Below are 21,951 nucleotides of genomic sequence, written 5' to 3' on the forward strand. Positions count from 1 at the left end.
ACAGACAACACATTGTTGAGTGTTGCATTATTAAAAATGGTCGGGTCCGATTTTGGGCAATTTGGGGTTAATTGGCAAATCATTCAAAATGGGAGGGGTATTTTAAACACAATTCATGTTAATTGAATGTTAAATCACACAAATGTAAAATATGCCAGTCATAGACGAACCACAGATTTCAGGAAAGAAAATTGCTCCTGGATGGGAGAACACAGTGATTATTGCTAGCAGCTATAGTCGCTGGCAATAATTGCATGAGAAATCTGACAGACTGGTTGATCGATCAACTTTGGTACAAGCAGCTCGCCTATACATGGTTCAAATCTCGGTAGGTTCAGCAGGGCTGGCTGGCTTTAGACAAAGTAAGGGCCAATTCACACTAGGTCCAGTGACAGACTTTTACGTGTAAACCCTCTGTCACTGCAGGGACACACAGGAAACCATTGCATCCTATTCACGCTGCACCACATCGTGCTGTGATAAAATGCAGACATGCTGCATTTTATCACAGTGCACTGGCCCGAATTGCACTGCAACGTCAATGGCAGTTATTTTTTTCACTGCATGAAGTCTATGTTTTGTGCACTTCACATAAAGATTTTTTTTTTTTAAACAAAGGAAAATAAAATAAAAGGGAAGCCATGTGGTGTGCAGAATTGTGTATCACACAGTCCCCTAGGCAGCAATGCATAGTGACAGTTTTGAAAGTGTGAATTAAACCTTAGAGAATAGCTGACGGATTTCTCTCTGTTGTCCACAGAAAAGAGACAAACGCTTTTCTAATACATATGTTGGGTGTGGGGACTGCTACTTAGAAAATGTAGGAAGGTATGACCAACACTGAATTTTTATAACAATAATAAAAATAAAAAAATCTAATAAATATTATACACACACACACAGTATCTCACAAAAGTGAGTACACCCCTCACATTTTTGTAAATATTTTATTCCATCTTTCATGGGACAACACTTAAGAAATGACACTTTGCTACAATGTAAAGTAGTGAGTGTACAGCTTGTATATCAGTGTAAATTTGTTGTGCCCTCAAAATAACTAAACACAGCCATTATTGTCTAAACCGCTGGCAACAAAAGTGAGTACACCCCTAAGTGAAAAAGTCCAAATTGCCAATATTTTCCAGCACTGCCTTAACCCTCTTGGGCATGGAGTTCACTAGAGCTTCACATGTTGCCACTGGAGTCCTCTTCCACTCCTCCATGATATCACGGAGCTGGTTGATGTTAGAGACCTTGCCCTCCTCCACCATTTCCTTGAAGATGCCTCACAGATGCCCAATAGGGTTTAGGTCTGGAGACATGCTTGGGCAGTCCATCACCTTTGCCCTCAGCTTCTTTAGCAAGGCAGTGGTCATCTTGGAGGTGTGTTTGGGGTCGTTCTGTTGGAATACTGCCCTGCGGCCCAGTCTCCGAAGGGAGGGGATCATGCTCTGCTTCATTATGTCACAGTATATGTTGGCATTCATGGTTCCCTCAATGAACTGTAGGTCCCCAGTGTCGGCAGCACTCATCCAGACCATGACACTCCCACCACCATGCTTGGCTGTAGGCAAGACACACTTGTCTTTGTATTCCTCACCTTGTTTCCGCCACACATGCTTGACACCATCTAAACCAAATAAGTTGATCTTGGCCTTCAGCAAACTGTGGGCTCTCTTGTGCATCATCTTTAGAAGAGGCTTCCTTATGGGACGACAGCCATGCAGACCAATTTGATGCAGTGTTCTGCGTATGGTCTGAGCACTGACAGGCTGACCCCCCCCTCCCCTTCAGCCTCCTCAGCAATGTCCATTTCCCAAAGATAACCTCTGGATACGACCCTGAGCACGTGCACTCAACTTCTTTGGTTGACCATGGGGAGGCTTGTTCTGAGTGGAACCTGTCCTGTTAAACTGCTGTAAGATTTTGGCCACCAAGCTGCAGCTCAGTTTCAGGGTCTTGGCAATCTTCTTATAGCCTAGGCCATCTTCATGTGAAGCAACATTTTTTTTTTTTTTCCAGATGCTCAGAGATTTTTGTCATGAGGTGCCATGTTGACCAGTATGAAAAAGAGAGAGCGATAACACCAAATTTAACACACCTGCTACCAATTCACACCTGAGACCTTGTAACATTAATGAGTCACAGAACACCGGGGAGGGAAAATGGCCAATTGGGCCCAATTTGGACATTTTCACTTAGGTGTGTACTCACTTTTGTTGCCAGAGGTTTAGACATTAATGGCTGTGTGTTGCATTACTTTTAGAGGACAGCAAATGTACACTGTTATACAAGCTGTGCACTCACTACACTGTAGCAAAGTGTTATTGCTTCAGTGTTGTCACATGAAAAAGGTATAATAAAATATTTACAAAAGCATGAGGGGGTACTCACTTTTGTGAGATACTGTATATATAACCTCTCTACAGGGAAAGTCACAAATTATGGTAAATGTTGCAGTGAAGCAATTTTACATAAGCATGACTTTTAAAAAAAAATATGCAACTAGGTTTAAAACTATAGTTTAGCCTTTTATTATCAATATCACCAGATGATACTGCATTAGTGCTTTCATAGCATAACAACTGCATTGAGCTGAATGGCTCAATAAATGGATAACGTTAGCTTTACTTTAAGCTGCATTGCAATTATGGCAGATGAAAATATCTATGTCGACTCTGCAGTCCTTGTAAACTGGTATTACTCCTGCTGGCAGAGAAACTGGCAACGCACCATGGGTACAAGATGCGTGCATGCTTCACAAGCTAGAATACACTGTAAAAAAAAAAAAAAAAAAAAATTATATATATATATATATATATATATATATATATATATATATATATATATATATATATATATATATATATATATATATATATATATATATATATATATATATATATATATAAAGCTTCTTTGATGCATTAGTCTTGCATTTAATTGCCGAAATATGCTAAAAAACAAAACAAAAACTAAAAATGTGCGCCTAGATGTGAGTGCAGCCTGTAAGCGATAGGAAATCCAAATTTCTGAGCTGTCACCAGAACAGGAATACAAGTGAAATGTTCCAAAACCTGTTCCTGTAACAAATGTCTGTCAGCACAAGTCTTGAGCCACTGGACAACAGTAAGGATGTGCTCCCAAAACTGACCATGCAGGGATGGCTGTGCTATGCTTGGCGCGGTCAGTAGAGTGCGGGAGGGGGGGGGGGGGCTGCAGGAACACCAGATACTTCAGGCCTCGTTATGCACTACATGTACATAGAAACTGATGGGAAAAAAAGCCAAGATGTTGTCTTGCATAGGCTTGTTCACACCATGTATAGAGATGTGTACATTTTCTACATACGTCTCTGCAGAGACAAGAAGAAAACATTTGTTTTCTGTGTGTCCTGTCCACATCAGGACACTGGTATCACGTGAAGATTTTTTTTCTGCACAGAGGTATGCAACAAATTTCATGCTCACACCACAATGTTGATGTTGCATCATTTGTTTTCCCCCCATACATCAGATTCATGCGCAGAAAAAAGTTAAAAAAAATAAAATCAGCACATACTAGTTTTATGCTGTCTGCCTTTGCAGAAAAAAAAAAAAAAAAAAAAAACTCCTGTTCTTTGTATTGCTTTGTGTGTGTGAGGCCTTGGTTACACCATGTGCAGAGACATGATAATTTTTCATACAAGTACACGGTATAGCACGCACATATCAGGAATATGAAAGGTTGAGGTAACGCATTATATACAGTTGTGCTCATAAGTTTACATACCCTGGCAGAATGTATGATTTCGTGGCCATTTGTCCGAGAATATGAACAACACAAACTTTTTTCACTTATGGTTAGTGTTGGGCTGAAGCCATTTATAATCAACTGTGTTTACTCTTTTTAAATCATAATGACAACAGAAACTATCCAAATGACCCTGATCAAAAGTTTACATACCCCAATTGACACAAAGGGGTGTGCATACAGGGCACTTACACCCCCTTCCTGCCCAGGCCATTTTCAGCTTTCATGCTCAATTGTGCAGTCATGCTACACTGTAACCATGTGAAATTTTTATCATTTTCTTCACACAAATAGCGCTCTCTTTCAGTGGTATTTAATTACTTCTGGGTTTTTTTTTTTTTTGTTTTTTTTTAATTTAGCAAAAAACTGAATTTTTTTTTGTTTTTTTTCCCCCCTCAAAAACACCTCTTAGTTTCTGTCAGTAAATTTTGTAAATAAATAATTTTTCTCCTTTCCTGATGGGTGCTGATGACTGACGCCGCACTGATGCGCACTAATAGGCTGCACTGATTAGGTGGCAACGGTGAGCACAGATAGGTGGCACTGATAGGTATTGATGGGCAGCACTGACTGTCATTACTAATGGGTACAGATTGCTGGCACTGGTGGGCACACTGCTGGCACTGTGGGCGCTTTATTGTAATCAGGGCATAGATTATCAGTGCCCTGATTACATGCCTAGATGTCTTCTGTTAGGAGATGCCGCTGATTGTCTCTCTTCTCCTCGCACTCTGTCAGTGTGAGGCAAGGAGAGCCGATTACCGGGATCTCTGTGTTTACATGTGACCGGGTGTAATTGGACACAGCCAATCCCATGGTTAACCATTTCAGCCCCGGAAGAATTTACCCCCTTCCTGACCAAAGCACTTTTTGTGATTCGGCACTGCATCGCTTTAACTGACAATTGCGCGGTCGTGCGATGTGGCTCCCAAACAAAATTGAAGTTTTTTTTCCCACAAATAGAGCTTTTTGGTGGTATTTGATCACCCCTGCGGGTTTTTTTTTTTTGCACTATAAAAAGAGCGGCAGTTTTGAAAGAAAAAAAAAAAAAAAGCATTATTTTTTAAATTTTATTATAATAAATATCCCCCCAAAAATATTTAAAAAAAATTTTTTCCCTCAGTTTAGGCCGAAATGTATTCTACATATTTTTGGTAAAATAAAATCGCAATAAGTGTTTGATTGGTTTGCGCAAAAGTTATAGCGTTTACAAAAACTAGGGGATAGTTTTATGGCATTTTTTTTTTTTTTTACTAGTAATGGCGGTGATCAGCGTTTTTTATTGTGACGGCAAAATTATGGCGGACACATCGGACATTTGACACATTTTTGAGACCATTGTCATTTATACAGCAATCAGTGCTATACAAATGCACCGATTTCTGTGTAAATGACACTGGCAGTGAATGGGGTTAACCACTAGAGGATGTGTAGGGGTTAAGTATGTCCTGGGGAGTGATTAACTGTGGTGGGGGGGGTTGGCTACGTGTGACATGTCACCGATCTCTGCTCCAATCACACAGGGAGCAGAGATCAGCGACACTGTCACTAGGCAGAACGGGGAGATGCATACGCCAATTTGCCCAGCCATGCCATTATGCCGACGTACATCGGCGTGCGACGGTTGGGAACTGGTTAAAGAGCAACGGCTCTTTACAGAGATTGGGGTCACGTCATGTCCTAGCAATATGGCGCAGCGCGATCGCCACGCGAGAGTGGCCATTCTCGGTGCCGTCATAGGATGTCCACCGAGAACGAGAGCGCTGTAATTTGGTTACAAGGTAATCATCCTCCCATATGATCTGTTTGCTTGTAATGTGTATGTGTGCGCATGCGCGTGCATAAAAAGGGTCAATGTGTTTCTGGACTCCCGACAGACCCTTGCATCTTTCATCCAGTGCTGCACTGACATTTCTGGATTCTGAGTCATGGGGAAAGCAAAAGAATTGTCAGAGGATCTGTGGGAAAGGGTAGTTGAACTGTATAAAACAGTAAAGGGATATAAAGAGATAGCCAAGGAACTGAATACCAATCAGCAGTGTTCAAACTCTAATCAAGAAGTAGAAAATTAGGGTTTCTATTGAAACCAAATCACGGGCAGGTAGACCAACTAAAATTTTAGCCACAACGGTTAGGAAAATAGTTTGGGATGCAAAGAAATATCCACAAACTTCAGGTGAAATACAGGACTCTCTGAAAACATGTGGTGTGGCAGTTTTCAAGATTCACAATAAGGAGGCACTTGAAGAAAGATGGGCTGCATGGTTGAGTCACCAGAAGAAAGCCATTACTATAAATGCCACAAAGTATCCCGCTTAAAATATGCCAAACAGCACAGAGACAAGCCTCAAACCTTCTGGCACAAAGTCATTTGGAGTGATGAGACCAAAATTGAGCTTTTTGGCCACAATCATAAACTCTACATTTGGAGAGTAATCAACAAGACCTATGATGAAAGGTGCACCATTCCAACTGTGAAACACGGATGTGTGCGCTACAAAGGCACAGGAAATTTGGTCAAAATTGATGGCAAGATGAATGCAGTATGTTATCAAAAAATACTGGAAGAACATTTCCATTCATCAGCCAGGAAGCTGCACATGGGACGTACTTTGACATTCCAATATGATAATCCAAAACACAAGGCCCTGTCGTCCTGTCATTGGCTACAGCAGAATAAATTGAAGGTTCTGGAGTGACCATCTCAGTCTCCTGACCTCAATATCATTGAGCCACTCTGGGGGAGACCTCTAAAACGTGCAGTTCATGCAAGACAGTCCAAGCATTTACAGGAACTGGAGGCTTTTTACCAAGAGGAATGGGCAGCTTTACCATCTGAGAAGATAAAGAGCCTCATCCACAAATACCACAAAAGACTTCAAGCTGCCATTGATGTTAAAGGGGGGTAATACACGGTATTAAGAACTGGGGTATTTAAACTTTCGATCATTTGGGTAGTTTCTGTTGTGATTATGATTTAAAAGGCGTAAACAGTTGAATGATAATAAATGGCTTCAGCCAAACACTAACCATGTGTGAAAGAAAAGATTTTTTGTGTTATTCATATTCTCTGAAAAATGGCCAAAGAAATCATAAATTCTAGCAGGGTATGTAAACTTATGAGCACAACTGTAGGTAAGATCTGCAGTGGTCTCTGACAGGTGCACAAACTGACTAGAAACTACTACATGTGTCACTGTGACTAAGATAAAGAACGCCTCTACTCAGTATGTAAATGACTACCATTTTATCTGTACTGCCAGCATCTCACTATGTAAATTACTATGATTATTCTATTTCATTTGCCATAGTTCTGACTGAAGGAAACCAGACACTGGTATAAAACTTCACAATATGTCAACGGTGATTAAGCACAGACTCACCTACATACAACCTACGCAATATCCTGTTTCCCACATACCCACCCGGTCCCTCTAGCTGTTTTGTGTTATCACAGTCACAGTTTCATCTGATAACCAAGGGTTGCTTGCAACGGCCCTCAAACACCATAAAACACACTCTAAAATGTTATTTTCCCTAAAATCTGCCAGGCATGCTGGTACATGGTTGTGATGAAAGCACTGACAAGGGATATACCCTTTAGGTGCCGTGTATTTATTTCTCGCATGCAAACACAAACCTGACTCCTCAATCACATTTCCTGTACAGGTTGAAGAAAATAAACTGACAAACACTTAAGGGTAGACACACATATTCATTCATTCATGGATTCGTGTTTAGGCCTAAGCCCACATATAAAAAAAAGACTTAGGTCCATATGAAGGGGAATTCACTTTTAGTGTCAGTTCTGATGGAAATGTATGCTGGACAAATGCATGACAATACACATACTACCTCTATATGTTATGAGGAAGGTCAGTCCTTGAGTGCACACAAATGTAGTTCACTGCCCTGAGGGTGAAAAGATTACTGAGCTCTACCCAGTCAGGCACAGTGGTCAGATTAAAAAAAAAAAAAAACAACAGTATGGAGGGCAAAAAGGAAAAGCCCATGATAAATCAGTTATTTTGTGGTAACCGGAAAGATTTTCACTTTTTTTTTTCAATTTTTTGCCCTTTTGTTGTAAAAGGAAAATACATGATAAAACACAATAGTCGGGCAAATCTCTACACAGAAAACACCAAAAGGAATGCAATGGTAGGTTCTTATCGGCTGTATTTTTCAAAAGAAAAAAAAATAACCACTTAAAACTAAAAATAGAGGAGGTGTGTGCATGCATAAAGTAACCAACCATATGTTACTTAACCACTTCAATACCAGGCGTATTCTGGCACTCCTCTCCTACATTTTTTTTGCTAGAATATTAATCAGAACCCCCAAAACACACACACACATATATATACATATATACATATATACATATATATATATATACATATATATACATACACACACACCCTAGGGAATACAATTTGCACAATAATTTTTCAAACACCTTTTTTTTAAAACCGTTTCATGAATTAAAAAAAAAAAAAAAACAGTAAAGTTAGCCCAACTTATTTTTGTATAATGTGAAAGATAATGTTACACCATCTAAATAGACTTGCGTGTGTTCGCTTCTGAGCACGAGCTACTGGGGACAGGGGCATTAACATTTTCTACTTTTTTTCTACTTAATTTTTTATCACTTTTATTCCTATTACAAGGAATGTAAAACATGACAGGACCTGGAGGTCATGGAGAGATGCAGAGTCAACAAGACCCCACATCTCTCCTGCAGATCGGTGACATTTTTTTTTTTTTTTTTTATGACATCATTGTTTACATGCATGGTTCTTATAGGCGTCAGGAGGGGACGTCCTCCCACCCTCATCTGGTGCTTCTCCAGGCTCTCCCGTGCCATCGGGGGACTGGAGAAATAATTGGACACCGCCGGATGACAACTGTAGAGATTTCCGGTGACCAGATGGTCACCAGTCATATCTATGACCAGAGGCCCGGGCGTAACTTTATGATGTCACACCCGGGCCTCCGATTCTTTCTCCAGGCCCCCACTGGCACAGGAAAGCCCGGAGAAGCACCAGATGGCAGTGGGAGGACGACCCCTCCCTTCATCTATAAGGACGATCAAGTAGCAGAACTGCCGCTATGATCATTCTTATCATGCACAGAATAGCTGCCTGCAAATAATGATATCTAAATAATACCTGTAGCTACAGGCATCATTCAGATATCCCTGTACAAATCAAGGACGTCATATGCGTGCGGTATTGAAGTGGTTAAGCTCAGCACACGCGCTATGTTCTGATTGTACAATCTGTTTTTGATATACCAACTATGTAGTACAAGAACTACCTGATTGAACACAAATTTACTGGACAGATTAGGTAAGTCCTCATACAATATTACATAGCTTTGGTAAATCAAAGTTGATTGTACAAAGATTGTATTGTCAGGTTTCAATGTGTATGGTGACACTTAGGCCTTGTAGACTCAGGATTAGCTTAAATAATAAAAAAAAAAAAAAAAAAAAAAAAAAAAAGGAGAAGTTCACCTTTTGTAACATGTTATACCCATATTCAGGGTGTAACCTGTTACAGATGCACTGGCCCCCGCTCCGACCGAACCCCCGCTCCAACAGCCAACAGGGGATCTTCTCCCTCTCACTAGCTGTGATAATTTGTAGAAAAAATAAAAAAATAAAAATAAAAAAAAAGTGCCGTTTGGGGCCCGATCTGCCAGGTCACATCATCCAAGTCGTGTCCAAGTCGTAAAATGGTACTTATTTAAAGTGGTTGGAAACCCTTACAAACCACTTTGACCTACAGGTAAGCCTAGATTAAGGCTTACCTGTAGGTCCAAGAAATATCTCCTAAACCTATACGGTTTAGGAGACATTTGTCCGAAGACGGGCACCGCTGTCTATGGCGCATGCGCCGTATACAGCGCGCAGGCGCACTTAACGTGGCATCCTCGATGACGAAGATGCAGCGCGTCTCGGCTCCCGTGCGCATGCGCGGGAGTGACGTCATTGCGGCTTCGCCGAATGACAGCGGCGGAGCTGCGAGACCCCACCGAGAAGATGGATGCGCCGAACTACAGGGGACAGCGGTGACTTCGCTGGCTCCTGTGTCAGGTAAGTGACACTATGCGATGCATAGTAGCCCATTATGCTTTGCCTTTGCAGGGAATGAAAGAGGAAGTAAACTCATCAGGGTTTACTTCCTCTTTAATGGAGAAGTAAAACCAAAGCTCTTTTGGTCCTACTTCTCCAGTGGATCTCAGAAATACACTTAGTTCTGCACTCCTGTGACCCATCTTTAGCAGACAGTGGGCTACTGTTACTGACATTCTGCCAGCCCAGACTATGGGGGGATTCTGTCTGACATTATGCCTGACTGATACCTGGTTCCACCTCTCAGCTCACTGCTCAGTCTGAGCTATCTGCTCCTGCCCCCTCCACCGCCCACGTGCTCCAATGAGCACTGGAGGGGCAGAGCAGAGAGCCAGTAACTAATAGTCACCAACTTCCTGTTCAGTGAAGCCCAAGAACTGAGCAAACAGTTGTCTGATGGCTCAGTTCTCAGTCTTACAGGTGGTGGGGGACATCAGTACGATGCTGCATAAACCTAGGCAAGTATGGATTTTTTTTTTTTTTTACCACCATACTTCTTTCAAACAAGTTGTTTAAGGCCCCATGCAGATAGGCTGTTTGACTAGTTCTCCTAAACGCCTTTCCTCTGGGACTTGGCAAAAAAAAAATGCTTGAGGCATTTAGGCACATCAAGCTCTTGGGCATTAATACATTTCATTGGCCAGAATAATAATAATGCATTCTGACCTTTGAAATGAATTAACGCTAAGTGCTTAATGCGCCTAGTGCGTTTTTTCTGCCAAAACACTGCCGTTCATGGATGCGCTGGCAGTGTTTTTTTCCTGCCTCTAAACACCTGTGTGTGCATGGACACATAGGCCAACATGAAGGGGCATTAGGAGGCACAGCAAAAAAACAAAAAGCCAGACTCCCCCAAAAGCAACATTTTTAACACTCAGTGTGTATGAGGCTTAAAGGTTTACAGGCTTAGTAATACTAATTATTTAATTAACTAATTATTTAAAGTGGCTTACCACAAGGTCAATTTTACAAACTCACCCTTGAAGCAGTGTTTATACATTTACCTTTCCAGTCACGTGTATTGAAAAAGCCACGATTATATGCTCCCAGCCACTTCAAGCATTTTACATTTCTCTTTCTGGGCAAAGTTTTTTCTAACCAGCTCAAATGTCAGTAAAAACCACAGTGCTGCAATGGGGCAAGTATTCAACTGATCTGTGGTGGATTTTCACTCAACAAGCCCCCAGAAAAAGGTAAATCTATCCTTTTGCAAGGGAGAAATTTTTATAAATATGACCCTTTGCTGGTAAAGTTAAAAGTTGGCGAAAACCTTCTGAAGCCTGCTAGCAGCTTGTTATAAGTGACCCCCATTAAGAGCTGGGTTTAACCTTTCCCTACCTGGAGCCAAAGAGTAAAAGGGTGATAAGGACTTCAAAAAAGTTGTGTAAACACTGTCAAAATTCTTGCTGTACTCCTTAGTCTTTTCAAAACCTGAGCCTAGAAATTGTCCGAAATTCAAACACGTAGATGGCCATTCAACCATCACACAGCTCAATAATTAAAAAAACTAAAATGTATGAAGGAGCCAGTTGGAAAATGAACAGTGGAAGAGTTGACTGCATCAGATAGTCATTGTTCTGCTGATATTTCCATCCAGAATATGATAGTCAGCAATGGGGATTTCTAGAGCCACAAAACAGCCATATATAGCCAGCTTTACTATAATCTGTACAAAGAAAATTAAGCAAGGAAGCCAATAGGTTTGTATTAAACATTTCTACCGTTATTGCTCAAACTTTCATAAAATCAGTCTAGGGAGCCTTATTTACTGACCACAACATCCAGTAGTTATTTTTACCTATATAGTGTCTTATGCATCGCTTATATATATATATATATATATATATATATATATATATATATATATATATATATATATATATATACGTACATTTACATCAGTCCCTTCCCTCAAGGAGCTACAAACCAAGACCCCCAACTCTCTGTTTTGGGGGGTGCTGCTGTTAAGTGTATGTCTTAAAGCTATACCATAAATGAGTAGGACTAAAAGCCTGTAATTAGGCACAGTGGAAGAATAAAACAGAGCAATGGAAATTACTAGTGTAAATAATTATAGGAGATGACCTACAAAAGGATGAGCTCTGCTCTGAAGAATGAATAAAACTCTTGTTTCCTCTAATAGTTGACTCCTAAATGATACCAGAGTAATGTGTGAGGGAAACTTGTACAGAGTGAAAACATGTTAACCACCACTGCAGATGACTTTCTGAAAATACTATTTGTCTGGCTGCTTCTGGAATCAGAACTTTTAGAGTGCGACTTGAACATGCTTGCAGCCAAATAAATCACAACTTCTCACCTGCATACATGTTCTGGATCGGCAGCTAGTGTATTAAAGACAAGGGATCAGCATAGCAGACAGGCAACTAGCATTATCATGAGATCAGTGATGGAAGCTTAGATATTTCTCTTAGTGCAGCTTTTCTTAAAGGGATTGGAAAGGTAATACTGAACTAGGCTGGTGGTGCATGAGCAGCTCTGTTCTTAAGCAAGTAGACAGCTGAGGTGAAAGGTTCAAACCCAGTAAATCAGATCAATTAGGAGTACTGGTGTCGCTGTTTTGTCATGGATGGCTTGGGGTGCATTTTTTAACTGGAACCAGCAGGTTCACTAATCTGTTTCAATAGGAGGCATGTACCATTAAAGCTCTTACATTACCATACATTAGACTCCTCAAGAAAGTTTCAGCAAACAATCATTAGAAAGAAGAGCCCGGACGTCTGCCTGCCCATTGGAGGTCAGAAGTAGTTCTACCACATTCTTCTTTGTAAAGCCCCTTCAATCAACACTGGCAGTACAAGCAGGATCTAACATGTACCAGGATATCAATATACACAGAAGGACAGCCCAAGACACGGTAGTGAGGAGCCAAATTACAGATTTCTACATAAAGATCAGGACCGGACAATGCACATGAGTGTCTGTGTCCAGCACAGGACCTTGCAAGAAGAAAAAGCTTTTTATTTACTAAATCAAAAATGGTGAGAAAACTATATTGAAAGAGCTGCATGGATCAAACACTGTCAAATTATGCTAGAAGTCATAAAGCACCGATTTTACTTCTGGCAACATGAATGGTACATTACAAGGATGCAAGGACCCACACTACAGCATAGGTTTAAATCATATGATCCCCCCAGTGAGAGGAATGCATCTGCAGCACACTCGCTGCTGATAAAAGTGAACACACTCACCTCAGTTTATCTGTATGGATTCCATTCAGTCCTAAGCTGTCTGGACGCTCCTTTCTCCTCCTGTACAGGTCTGACTGGGACAGCTCTTTTAGCTGCAAAGCATTCATCTTTAAACCCCAAAAATGTAATTTATCCAAAGAAACCAAAAGAAAAAAAGTTAAAATAGCCTCCAGAGACAAGCGCGTTGTGTGTATGCACACCTGCAGTGTTACAGGCACAGAGTCTCTTGCCAGAAGCACTCGCAGCCTCTTCCTGTTTCTCACTTGCACACACCCATCTACAGGGCCACTCCGGTATGCTCTCCTTATCATAGACCTACACACCTATGGGATGGTCTAGGAAAGCGATTTGAAAAGCTGGCTGGAGGCGGGCTTGTTTGGGTCATCTTTTGTCCTTTGAAACTGCACACACACAATCTCATTGTTGTGCTAAGTGGACAGGCACCCACACAAAATAATGCTAAGTCTATGCATCAGAAAATACAGTACACAAAGAGCTGCCAGGACTACACACTGTATGCCTGCTTGCACTAATGTGTTATTTTGCTGGACAAACTACAATTGCTCTCAGCACACAATATAAAACTCAAATACTACATTACTAGCTTGCTTTAAATCAGCCAATCTAGGGGAAAAGGCCAGCAGTGACCTTCCTAAAAAAAATCCACTGCATACAAAACAGTTACGATTGTGTTTTCCAAACATTTTTAAGCCCCACTATACAATTTTCTTGTGCAATTTACCAAAACCATATAAACTTAAACACTTTACATTTGTATGCAAATCAGGCAGGTCCTTGCATTACATATAGTTAAAAAGGTAAATCTAAAGGAAATTGAATAAGAGAATTGCATACTGTATAACCGGCTAAAGTCTAATTTTCCAGCATGCTGAATGATTTTCCTAAACAAGACCACCAACCCAAATCACCTTGCCAAGCTTATCCATTGAGTACTCATCTATTGCACAGATCAATAGACATCCCTCACAATAACGGCACAGAGTATGTGTAAATGGAATGTAATAAATGGCATTCCCACTATACATAGAATATAGCTGAAGTGCTGTATGCAAAAGGAATCTCATAGATTACAAATACTTTGTGATAGAACTGCTAAATGCCTGAAGTTATGACCAACAATTAAAGCACTGGTGTAAAAGTATGTTATAGCAAAAATACATGGCCATAAACAAGTATATAATCCTGACTCAATACAATATGTAGATTTCAACTAAAAATTACTTTTGAAATTAAAGATTATAAAATATTTTAGTAATTGGGTTTACATCTACTCTACTGAAAATAGCACTATAGATAATAAAATCTTTTTTTATTTTGTATAGATCAGGGATATGCAATTAGCGGACCTCCAGCTGTTGCAAAACTACAAGTCCCATCATGCCTCTGCCTTTGGGTTTCATGCTTGTGGCTGTCAGTCTTGCTATGCATCATGGGACTTTTAGTTCTGCAATGGCTGGAGGGCCGCTAATTGCATATTCCTGGTATATAGGTAAGGGAGGGTTATAACCTCTGTCAGTTTTTTGCCATCCATGTCCCATGGCAGAGATTTCACCTCACTTCCTGTCCTATAGCCAAACAGGAAATCCCTGTAAAGTAATAGAATCCACTGGGGACCCTCGGGTCACCAGAACTAGTGTCCCCATTGGAAGATTTCCCCCCTCTTACATTTCTGTGGACATCCCAAAATGTGGGATTTTTTTTTACTTTCAATGATAATGGAATAGAGAGAGGATGAATCTCCCAAACGAGGTACAAACCACAATAAAAACTAAACAGGGGTTCTAACCCCATCTCCACCCTGTCCAGATCAAAAAACACACACACACACACACACACACACACACACACACACACACACACTTTCCATTTAGTTATACTTAAATGTGGTGGGTGGGAAACAAATAGTAATATGTATACACTGATGTCCTTGTATACAGATCCCAAATCCAGTAGGCAAATGCAATTATTTCCAAAAATTGTTCATGACTCAGCTTTAATTTGCCAAGTTATAGTTAATCAAGGATCAAGGTTTTTTTAAACCTTCTGGGTTCCACTCACCCCTTATACTTACCTAAACCCCATCTCGATGCAGCGATGTGCACAAAAGCAGTGGTTCTCCCAATCCTCTCTCTTCTCATTGGCTCACACAGCAGTGGTAGCCATTGCCTCCTGCTGCTGTCAATCAGCCAGTGAGAGCAGGGGCGGGGTTGAGCCATGCTTTGGGTGTGAAGAAACACACAGAGCATGGCTCAGGAGAGAGCCTGCTTGAATGCCACTATAGCAAGAGGCTTGCTATTGGAGACATTCGGCAGGGGGGAGAAGAGCCAGGACCTTGGGGCTGCTCTGCGCAAAACCATCTGGGCAGATACCAACAATATTGTTCAGACCAGCACTGTAAAGCCAGTCTACAGCAAACTTTAGCCCACTGTTGGCTGAATCTGGATCACAGGAGTGCACTCCTGTGATGCACAGGAGACGTATAGCCAAAAGAGCTTCAGCCATATATCCCTTTTTAAGGCAAGTACGGGAATGCCTAGTCACACTTATATCTCTCACTTTCCCTGCCTCCATGGAAGAGTAAAAAGGCACCAAGCATTTTTTTCATTTTTTTAAAAAAAAGCATAGCATACTAGCTCATTATGAATAACTTACCTGAGAACGAAGCCCCCGAAGCGGTCCTCCGTCTTCCTCTTCGCCGCTGCCATGGATCCCGGAGCGACTTCCGGGTCTCCCGGAGCCGCGATGATGTCACTCCCACGCATGTGCACGGGAGCCGACACTTGCGGCATATCACCGCGATCTGCGGCCTGACCCAGTGCGCCGCTGTCTACGGCACATGCGCCGTAGACAGCGGTGGCTGTCTTCGGGTAAATATCTCCTAAACCGTATAGGTTTAGGAGATATTTTTGGACCTACAGGTAAGCCTTAATCTAGGCTTACCTGTAGGTTAAAGTTGGTTGTAAGGGTTTACAACCACATTAATGATGTTAATTGGAAGAAGGGGTGTGAGCCGCTTGCTCCTTCATAAGAGTAAGTGCTGGGCATTACCGTACAGTGGCAATGTTAAAACTCACCAGCCCATTAATACAGAAGCCTATTCTCCACCACAGAACCCTAACTGTGAAAAGTATGGGACTGTCTGTTACATGTACAGCTCAACAATTATGCATGTTGCAATATCTTTGGCCTCCCCACAATACTTAAAGAGGTCTTCATTTCAGACTTCAGCTCACAGAGGGAAAGAGGTTAGGCATTCAGAACAAGAACAACATCTATGTTCAATTCAGCACATGACACCATTAAGCACCCACAAATTTTCCCATATTGAAAACTGTTTATAGATCTTACAATAAAACTTATATTTTGTCCATCTCCTATAGAAGTGATTTTTACATCCTCAATCTGAAATGATGCATTCTGGTGCAGGCCAGAGGGAAAGGATCCCCAGCTAGTCTAAGCAGTTTACCTAAAGAGTCTCAAACACAGGGCCGGCGCTCCCACTAGGCGAACTAGGCAGTCGCCTAGGGCGCACTGCCGCCTAGGGGCGCAGCCACAGCCTTGGTCCGCTCCAGAGGATCAGTTCCCCCTTGGCGAGTGGTGCAGACTGTAGCAGGAGGTGGCTCCATATGGCCGGCTGCAGAGTTGCTGGGCGGGGGAGCAGGCAGATCTCACCCTTCGGACTAAGCCAGGGATGACCATGCGGATGTCCAGCAGCCATGGGTGTCAGCTCTCTGGCCGCCCCGCCTCCCTCCCTGGTTGATGTGCAGCCATTGGAGGAGCAGGGCGGGCGGCATGGATCCACCCAGGCCCGGACTAGCTATAGGACAAACGCAGGGCCGAGGCTGCCGGGCCATTTGTCTTGGAGGAGCGAGGACCAAAAAGCAAAGCTTTTCCTGCAGCTCATCCAGCCTCTCCGCGGCCGCCGCTGGAGCGGGGGAGGGGGGGATAGATCAGCTGAACGGGGGTGGAGCTGAAGGAGGTTTCCCTGGACGTGACACGGACTGCCGCCCGCTGCCTGACATGTGGAGGAAGCGAGAAAGAAGTGCACTAAGGTAAGAACTTGTCAGGTGGTGGGGGGAAGCGCTGGGGATGAAGGCTTACAGTCAGAGCTTATCTTTGGTGTGTGATCCCATCCCTCCGCCTGGTACCATCCCTCCGCCTGGCCCCATCCCTCCGCCTGGCCCCATCCCTCCGCCTGGCCCCATCCCTCCGCCTGGCCCCATCCCTCCGCCTGGCCCCATCCCTCCGCCTGGCCCCATCCCTCCGCCTGGCCCCATCCCTCCGCCTGGCCCCATCCCATCGCCTGGCCCCATCCCATCGCCTGGCTCCATCTCTCCACCTGGCTACCCCATCTCCTGTCCACTTTGCTATATCCTCCCTCCACCTGGCTGCACCCCATCTCCTGTCCACCTGGCTCCATCCCTCCACCTCGCTCTATCCCTCCACCTGGCTACCCCCTCCTGTCCACCTGGCTCCATCCCTCCACCTAGCTGCACCCCCTCTCCTGTCCATCTGACTATATCCTCCCTCCACCTGTCTGCACCTCCCCTCTCCTGTCCACCTGGCTGCACCCCTCTCCTTTCCTCCTGGCTGCACCCTATCTACTGTCCACCTGGCTTCATCCTTCCTCCCACCTGGTTGCACCTCCCCTCTCCTGTCCACCTCACTCCATCCCTCCACCTGGCTGCACCCCCCCCTTTCCTGTCCACCTGGCTATATCCCTCCCCCCACCTGGCTGCACCCCCTCTCCTGTCCACCTGGACCAGTTCTGGTGCTAAAGTTATTGACATTTTTTTTTGGGGGGGGGCGCAAGTAGCTGGTCTCGCCTAGGGTGCAAAATAGTCTAGCACCGGCCCTGCTCAAACACCTCTGAAAAAGGTTATTTCACTGGCACTTGCTCTATGGCTTGAATCCCAAAACAATTTTTAGTCACCAACAAACATGACAGAGAAGTGGCTGAATGACCTATGTGTATACGATCTTCCATGTTTAGTGACATTACTCAGAGCTCATGACTTCCCAACTGAACAAATGCATTAGTGTTGCTGGATGAGCTACAGTCACATGAAATTTGCTGTTAGAGGAGGCATGGAATGTCATTTCCCAGGACCAAGCAGAAAGTGCACTTGTCATCTAACATTTTGTACTTGTTTAGAGTAGTTCTAAAGGCTCAAGGGTTTTTTCTATGCATGAAGGAAAAAAAAAAAAAAAAAAAAAATTAAAAAAAAGGACAACCCTTCTGTGTGCAGCGCCCCTAATACATATCTGAGCCCCATCATGATCCAGCAATGTGTACAAGAACCTCGACTCTCTGGTGACTCCCCCTGCTCATTGCCTGAGACAAGCAGCAGGAACCATTGGCCCTCGCTGTCAATCACAGCCAATGAGCCAAATGAGAAGTGAGGCGCTAGGAGTGCCAGTGGGGGACCGGAGAAGAGGAGGATCGAGGCGGCTCTGTGAAAAACTACTGCTAGTTAAAAAAAATCCTTTAAAATCACTTTAAGATGAAATACAATGCTCTTCAGAGAATGAAGTTGTATGGTCTGGGTTGTTGCAGGTTTTTAAATGAGTAAAGTAAACCATGCGGATATCCCAATAAAAAATAAACAGCCAGCACCACAAAGGACAAATTGTGTATAAAAAGGTTAAAGTATATACAGTATCTCACAAAAGTATCCCCTGACATGTTTGTAAATATTTTATTATATCTTTATGTGACAACACTGAAGAAATGACACTTTGCTACAATGTAAAGTAGTGAGTGCACAGCTTGTATAACAGTGTAAATTTGCTGTTCCCTCAAAATATCACACAAAAGTGAGTACACCCCCAAGTGAAAATGTCCAAATTGGGCCCAATTATCCGTTTTCCCTCCCCAATGTCATGTTACAAGGTCTCAGGTGTGGCTCGGTGCCCCAAGACAATGTCAGGTGTGTGACGAAGCATACGTAGGGAGGAGCAACGTGCTGACATCACCACATGTACGCAGATCCCGGAAGCAGCGGGCTGCGATCGAGAGCCGGCCAGTCCTATTTAGAAGAGCACCTTCATCAATCCTATTATAAAGGTCACATACAAAACAAAAATGACCTGAAAAGCATAAAAACAACGCTCAGTGTTAATGCAGTGCACAGTTCTCATGTAAACCTTTTACACTTTGAACATGTAAAAATATGCAAATATAAAAATAGTGAGTACAACGCTCATATAAGAACGTCTACAATAGGTACTCATAACATTCAAAGAAATACATATAAAAATTAAGTGACATTCTTAAACCCGGGAAGTGATTAAACTATATTATCTATTGCATTAAATTTCCTCAGCACATATGGACAATGTCCCATATCAAACCGTAAAGCAAGCGGATGTGCAAGATGGTGTGATATGATAAATCACTGAGGTAATGATCAGCAAAAGGGTGCTTCATTGTTCTTAAAAATCACAAACAGGGATCACCACTGTGAGAGGTATCACCAACTGAAATTGAAGAGGCTTCCAGGAACATATGGACCCAATTGTCATACGCCTAATGGATCTAAACAGGCAGGGGGGGAAACACCTGTTATGATTCTTATCACGACCAGTTTTTTCAGCACTCTCCATACAGCGATTCCAAGGAACATTATTCGACATCCACCATCAGCTCAGATGCCCAATATAGAGCGACTATAGAGCAGTCACACCCCCCCACCCCCCCCCACGTGCCGCTCTTCCCAGGCCTCCCTTCCCACCAGGAGACCCGCTTCCACCATCTGGGCTTAGGCTCGAACAAAGTCGGATTGGTCTTTGACCAAGTCTCCGATGTACAATCCAGGAAGCGATGATTTAAAAGTATTTTTGGCGTTCTGAATACTTTTAAGTGCAAAGGAGGGATTCCCGATCCCTCCATAAAGAGTACCTGTCACCACCTATTACTGTCACAAGGGATGTTTACATCCCTTGTGAAAGCAATAAAAGCGATCAGAATTTTTTTTTTTTTAAAAGGGACAATAAAAAATAAAATAAAAAATTAACCGCTTCCTGACCGGCGCATGATGATGTACATCGGCAGAATGGCATGGACAGGCACATGGGCGTACCTTTAAAATGTGCCGCCATGCCATTGCATGCGCGACATCCGTGAGTCCGACCGCGGGTCCCGCGGACTTGATCACCGCGATTGTCTCACGGGAAGGAAGAACGGGGAGATGCTAAAGTAAACAAGCATCTCCCCGTTCTGCCTAGCAACAGTGACACTGATCTCTGCTCCCTGTGATTGGAGCAGAGATCAGTGATGTGTAAAACACAGCCACGCCCCTCAGTTAGCAACACGCTCCCTAGGACACACTTAACCCCTACACTGCCACCTCCTGGTTAAAGTGGGGGGCCACCCTGAAAATAAATAAAAAAATTCCATAAAAAATTTGAAAAAAAAAAAAAAAACATTTGAATTTTTTTTTTTTTTACACTTACTTACCAGAAATGCCTGTTGCTAGGCACATCATCCTAATCTGCCTCTTCCTCCTCCATGGAGATCTTTCTTCTCTCCTCCGTGCGGCGTCTTCTGGGTAATGGGTGGCACTGTGTTCTGGGAACTGTGTGTCCCAGAACACAGCGCGACCCATTCACAAAGCGCATGCGCAGTAGGAAACGGGCAGTGAAGCCGCAAGGCTCCACTGCCTGTTTCCCTTAGCCAAAATGGCGGCGCCGGGACCCGAGACTGAGGCGGCCGACATCACGGGCACCCTGGACAGGCAAGTGTGCTTATTAAAAGTCAGCAGCTACAGTGTTTGCAGCTGCTGATCGCCGCCATTACTAGTAAAAAAATAAAATAAAATTATTAATAAAAATGCCATAAAAACTATCCCCTATTAGTAAATAAAAAATTAATTAATTAAAAAGCGCCCCGTCACCACACAGCAAAGAAAACGCATACACAAGTCATGCTTGCAAATGTAAACGGTGTTCAAATCGCACATGTAAGGGATCGTCAGAGAGCAATAATTCTAGCAAAAGACCTTCTCCGTAACTCTAACCTGGTAATAGTTCAATTTTTTAAAGCGTCGCCTAGGGAGATTTTTTAGGTACCGTTGTTTGTTGCCATTCCTTGGGTGTGCACAATTTCAAAGTATGACAATGTAAGGTATCTAGCTGCTCAGCGCAACATCAACTTTCATATTATACAGAAACAAAAAAAAAAAATGGGCTAACAGTTTTTTTTTTTTTTAAAGGGATCTCCCCCCCCCCCCCAAAAAAAATTGCGTTTGAAAGACTGCTGTGCAAATACTGTGTGCCAAAAAATATTACAACGATTTTTGGGGGTTCCAAGTAATTTTCTAGCATAAAATACAGATTTTAACTTGTAAGCAACAAGTGTCAGAAGTAGGCTTAGGCATGAATCAGTGGATGTAAACCTGATTCATGAAATCTGACCTGGGCACATATCTGCAGTGTTTTCCTCTCTCTCTTCAAAGCGCCTTAGCTTTTTCCTGCTCCATTCTTCTGTTATCAAATTCAAATATCAAAATCAAATTCAAATTCTTTGTCAACTGTGATAAAACCAGCCTAAAATTTGTGTCAGGGTTAGTGCTATAAATAGATTAGCAGAGAGCTGGTCTATTTACCGCACAGCTCTTTCTTTGTTTACCTATGTAAAGGGGGGGTGCCTTTCCTCCAAATCAACTGTCACACAGTGTATGGCAAGAATCCACACCCACAAGTGAATCGGGAAGAGCACATTCTAACATTCTAAAAAGCTGACAGATACACATAAGCATATGTAGGGAGATTAATTTCCTCTCTGTG

General features: G+C 42.7%; 1 protein-coding gene across 4 annotated transcripts in view; it reads right to left on the reverse strand.

Moving 5' to 3' along the window:
* Positions 1-21,951, reverse strand: part of LIMS1 (LIM zinc finger domain containing 1) — a 139,049-nt gene that overhangs the window by 43,926 nt on the left and 73,172 nt on the right. Inside the window, exon 1 of one of the 4 annotated variants that reach the window (XM_077482615.1) lies at positions 13,144-13,369. The exons of 2 other annotated variants lie outside the window; for them this stretch is intronic. In XM_077482615.1, the coding sequence (XP_077338741.1) occupies positions 13,144-13,250 (107 nt within the window). In that variant the 5' untranslated portion in view covers positions 13,251-13,369. Of the gene's footprint in view, positions 1-13,143; positions 13,370-21,951 lie in introns of those variants that run through there. One more of the 4 variants, XM_077482616.1, reaches the window with a different exon arrangement.

This window comes from Lithobates pipiens, unplaced genomic scaffold (genome assembly GCF_037356315.1).
Source record: "Lithobates pipiens isolate NorthernLeopardFrog02 unplaced genomic scaffold, aLitPip1_a1.2 Scaffold_16, whole genome shotgun sequence".
NCBI lineage: Eukaryota > Metazoa > Chordata > Amphibia > Anura > Ranidae > Lithobates > Lithobates pipiens.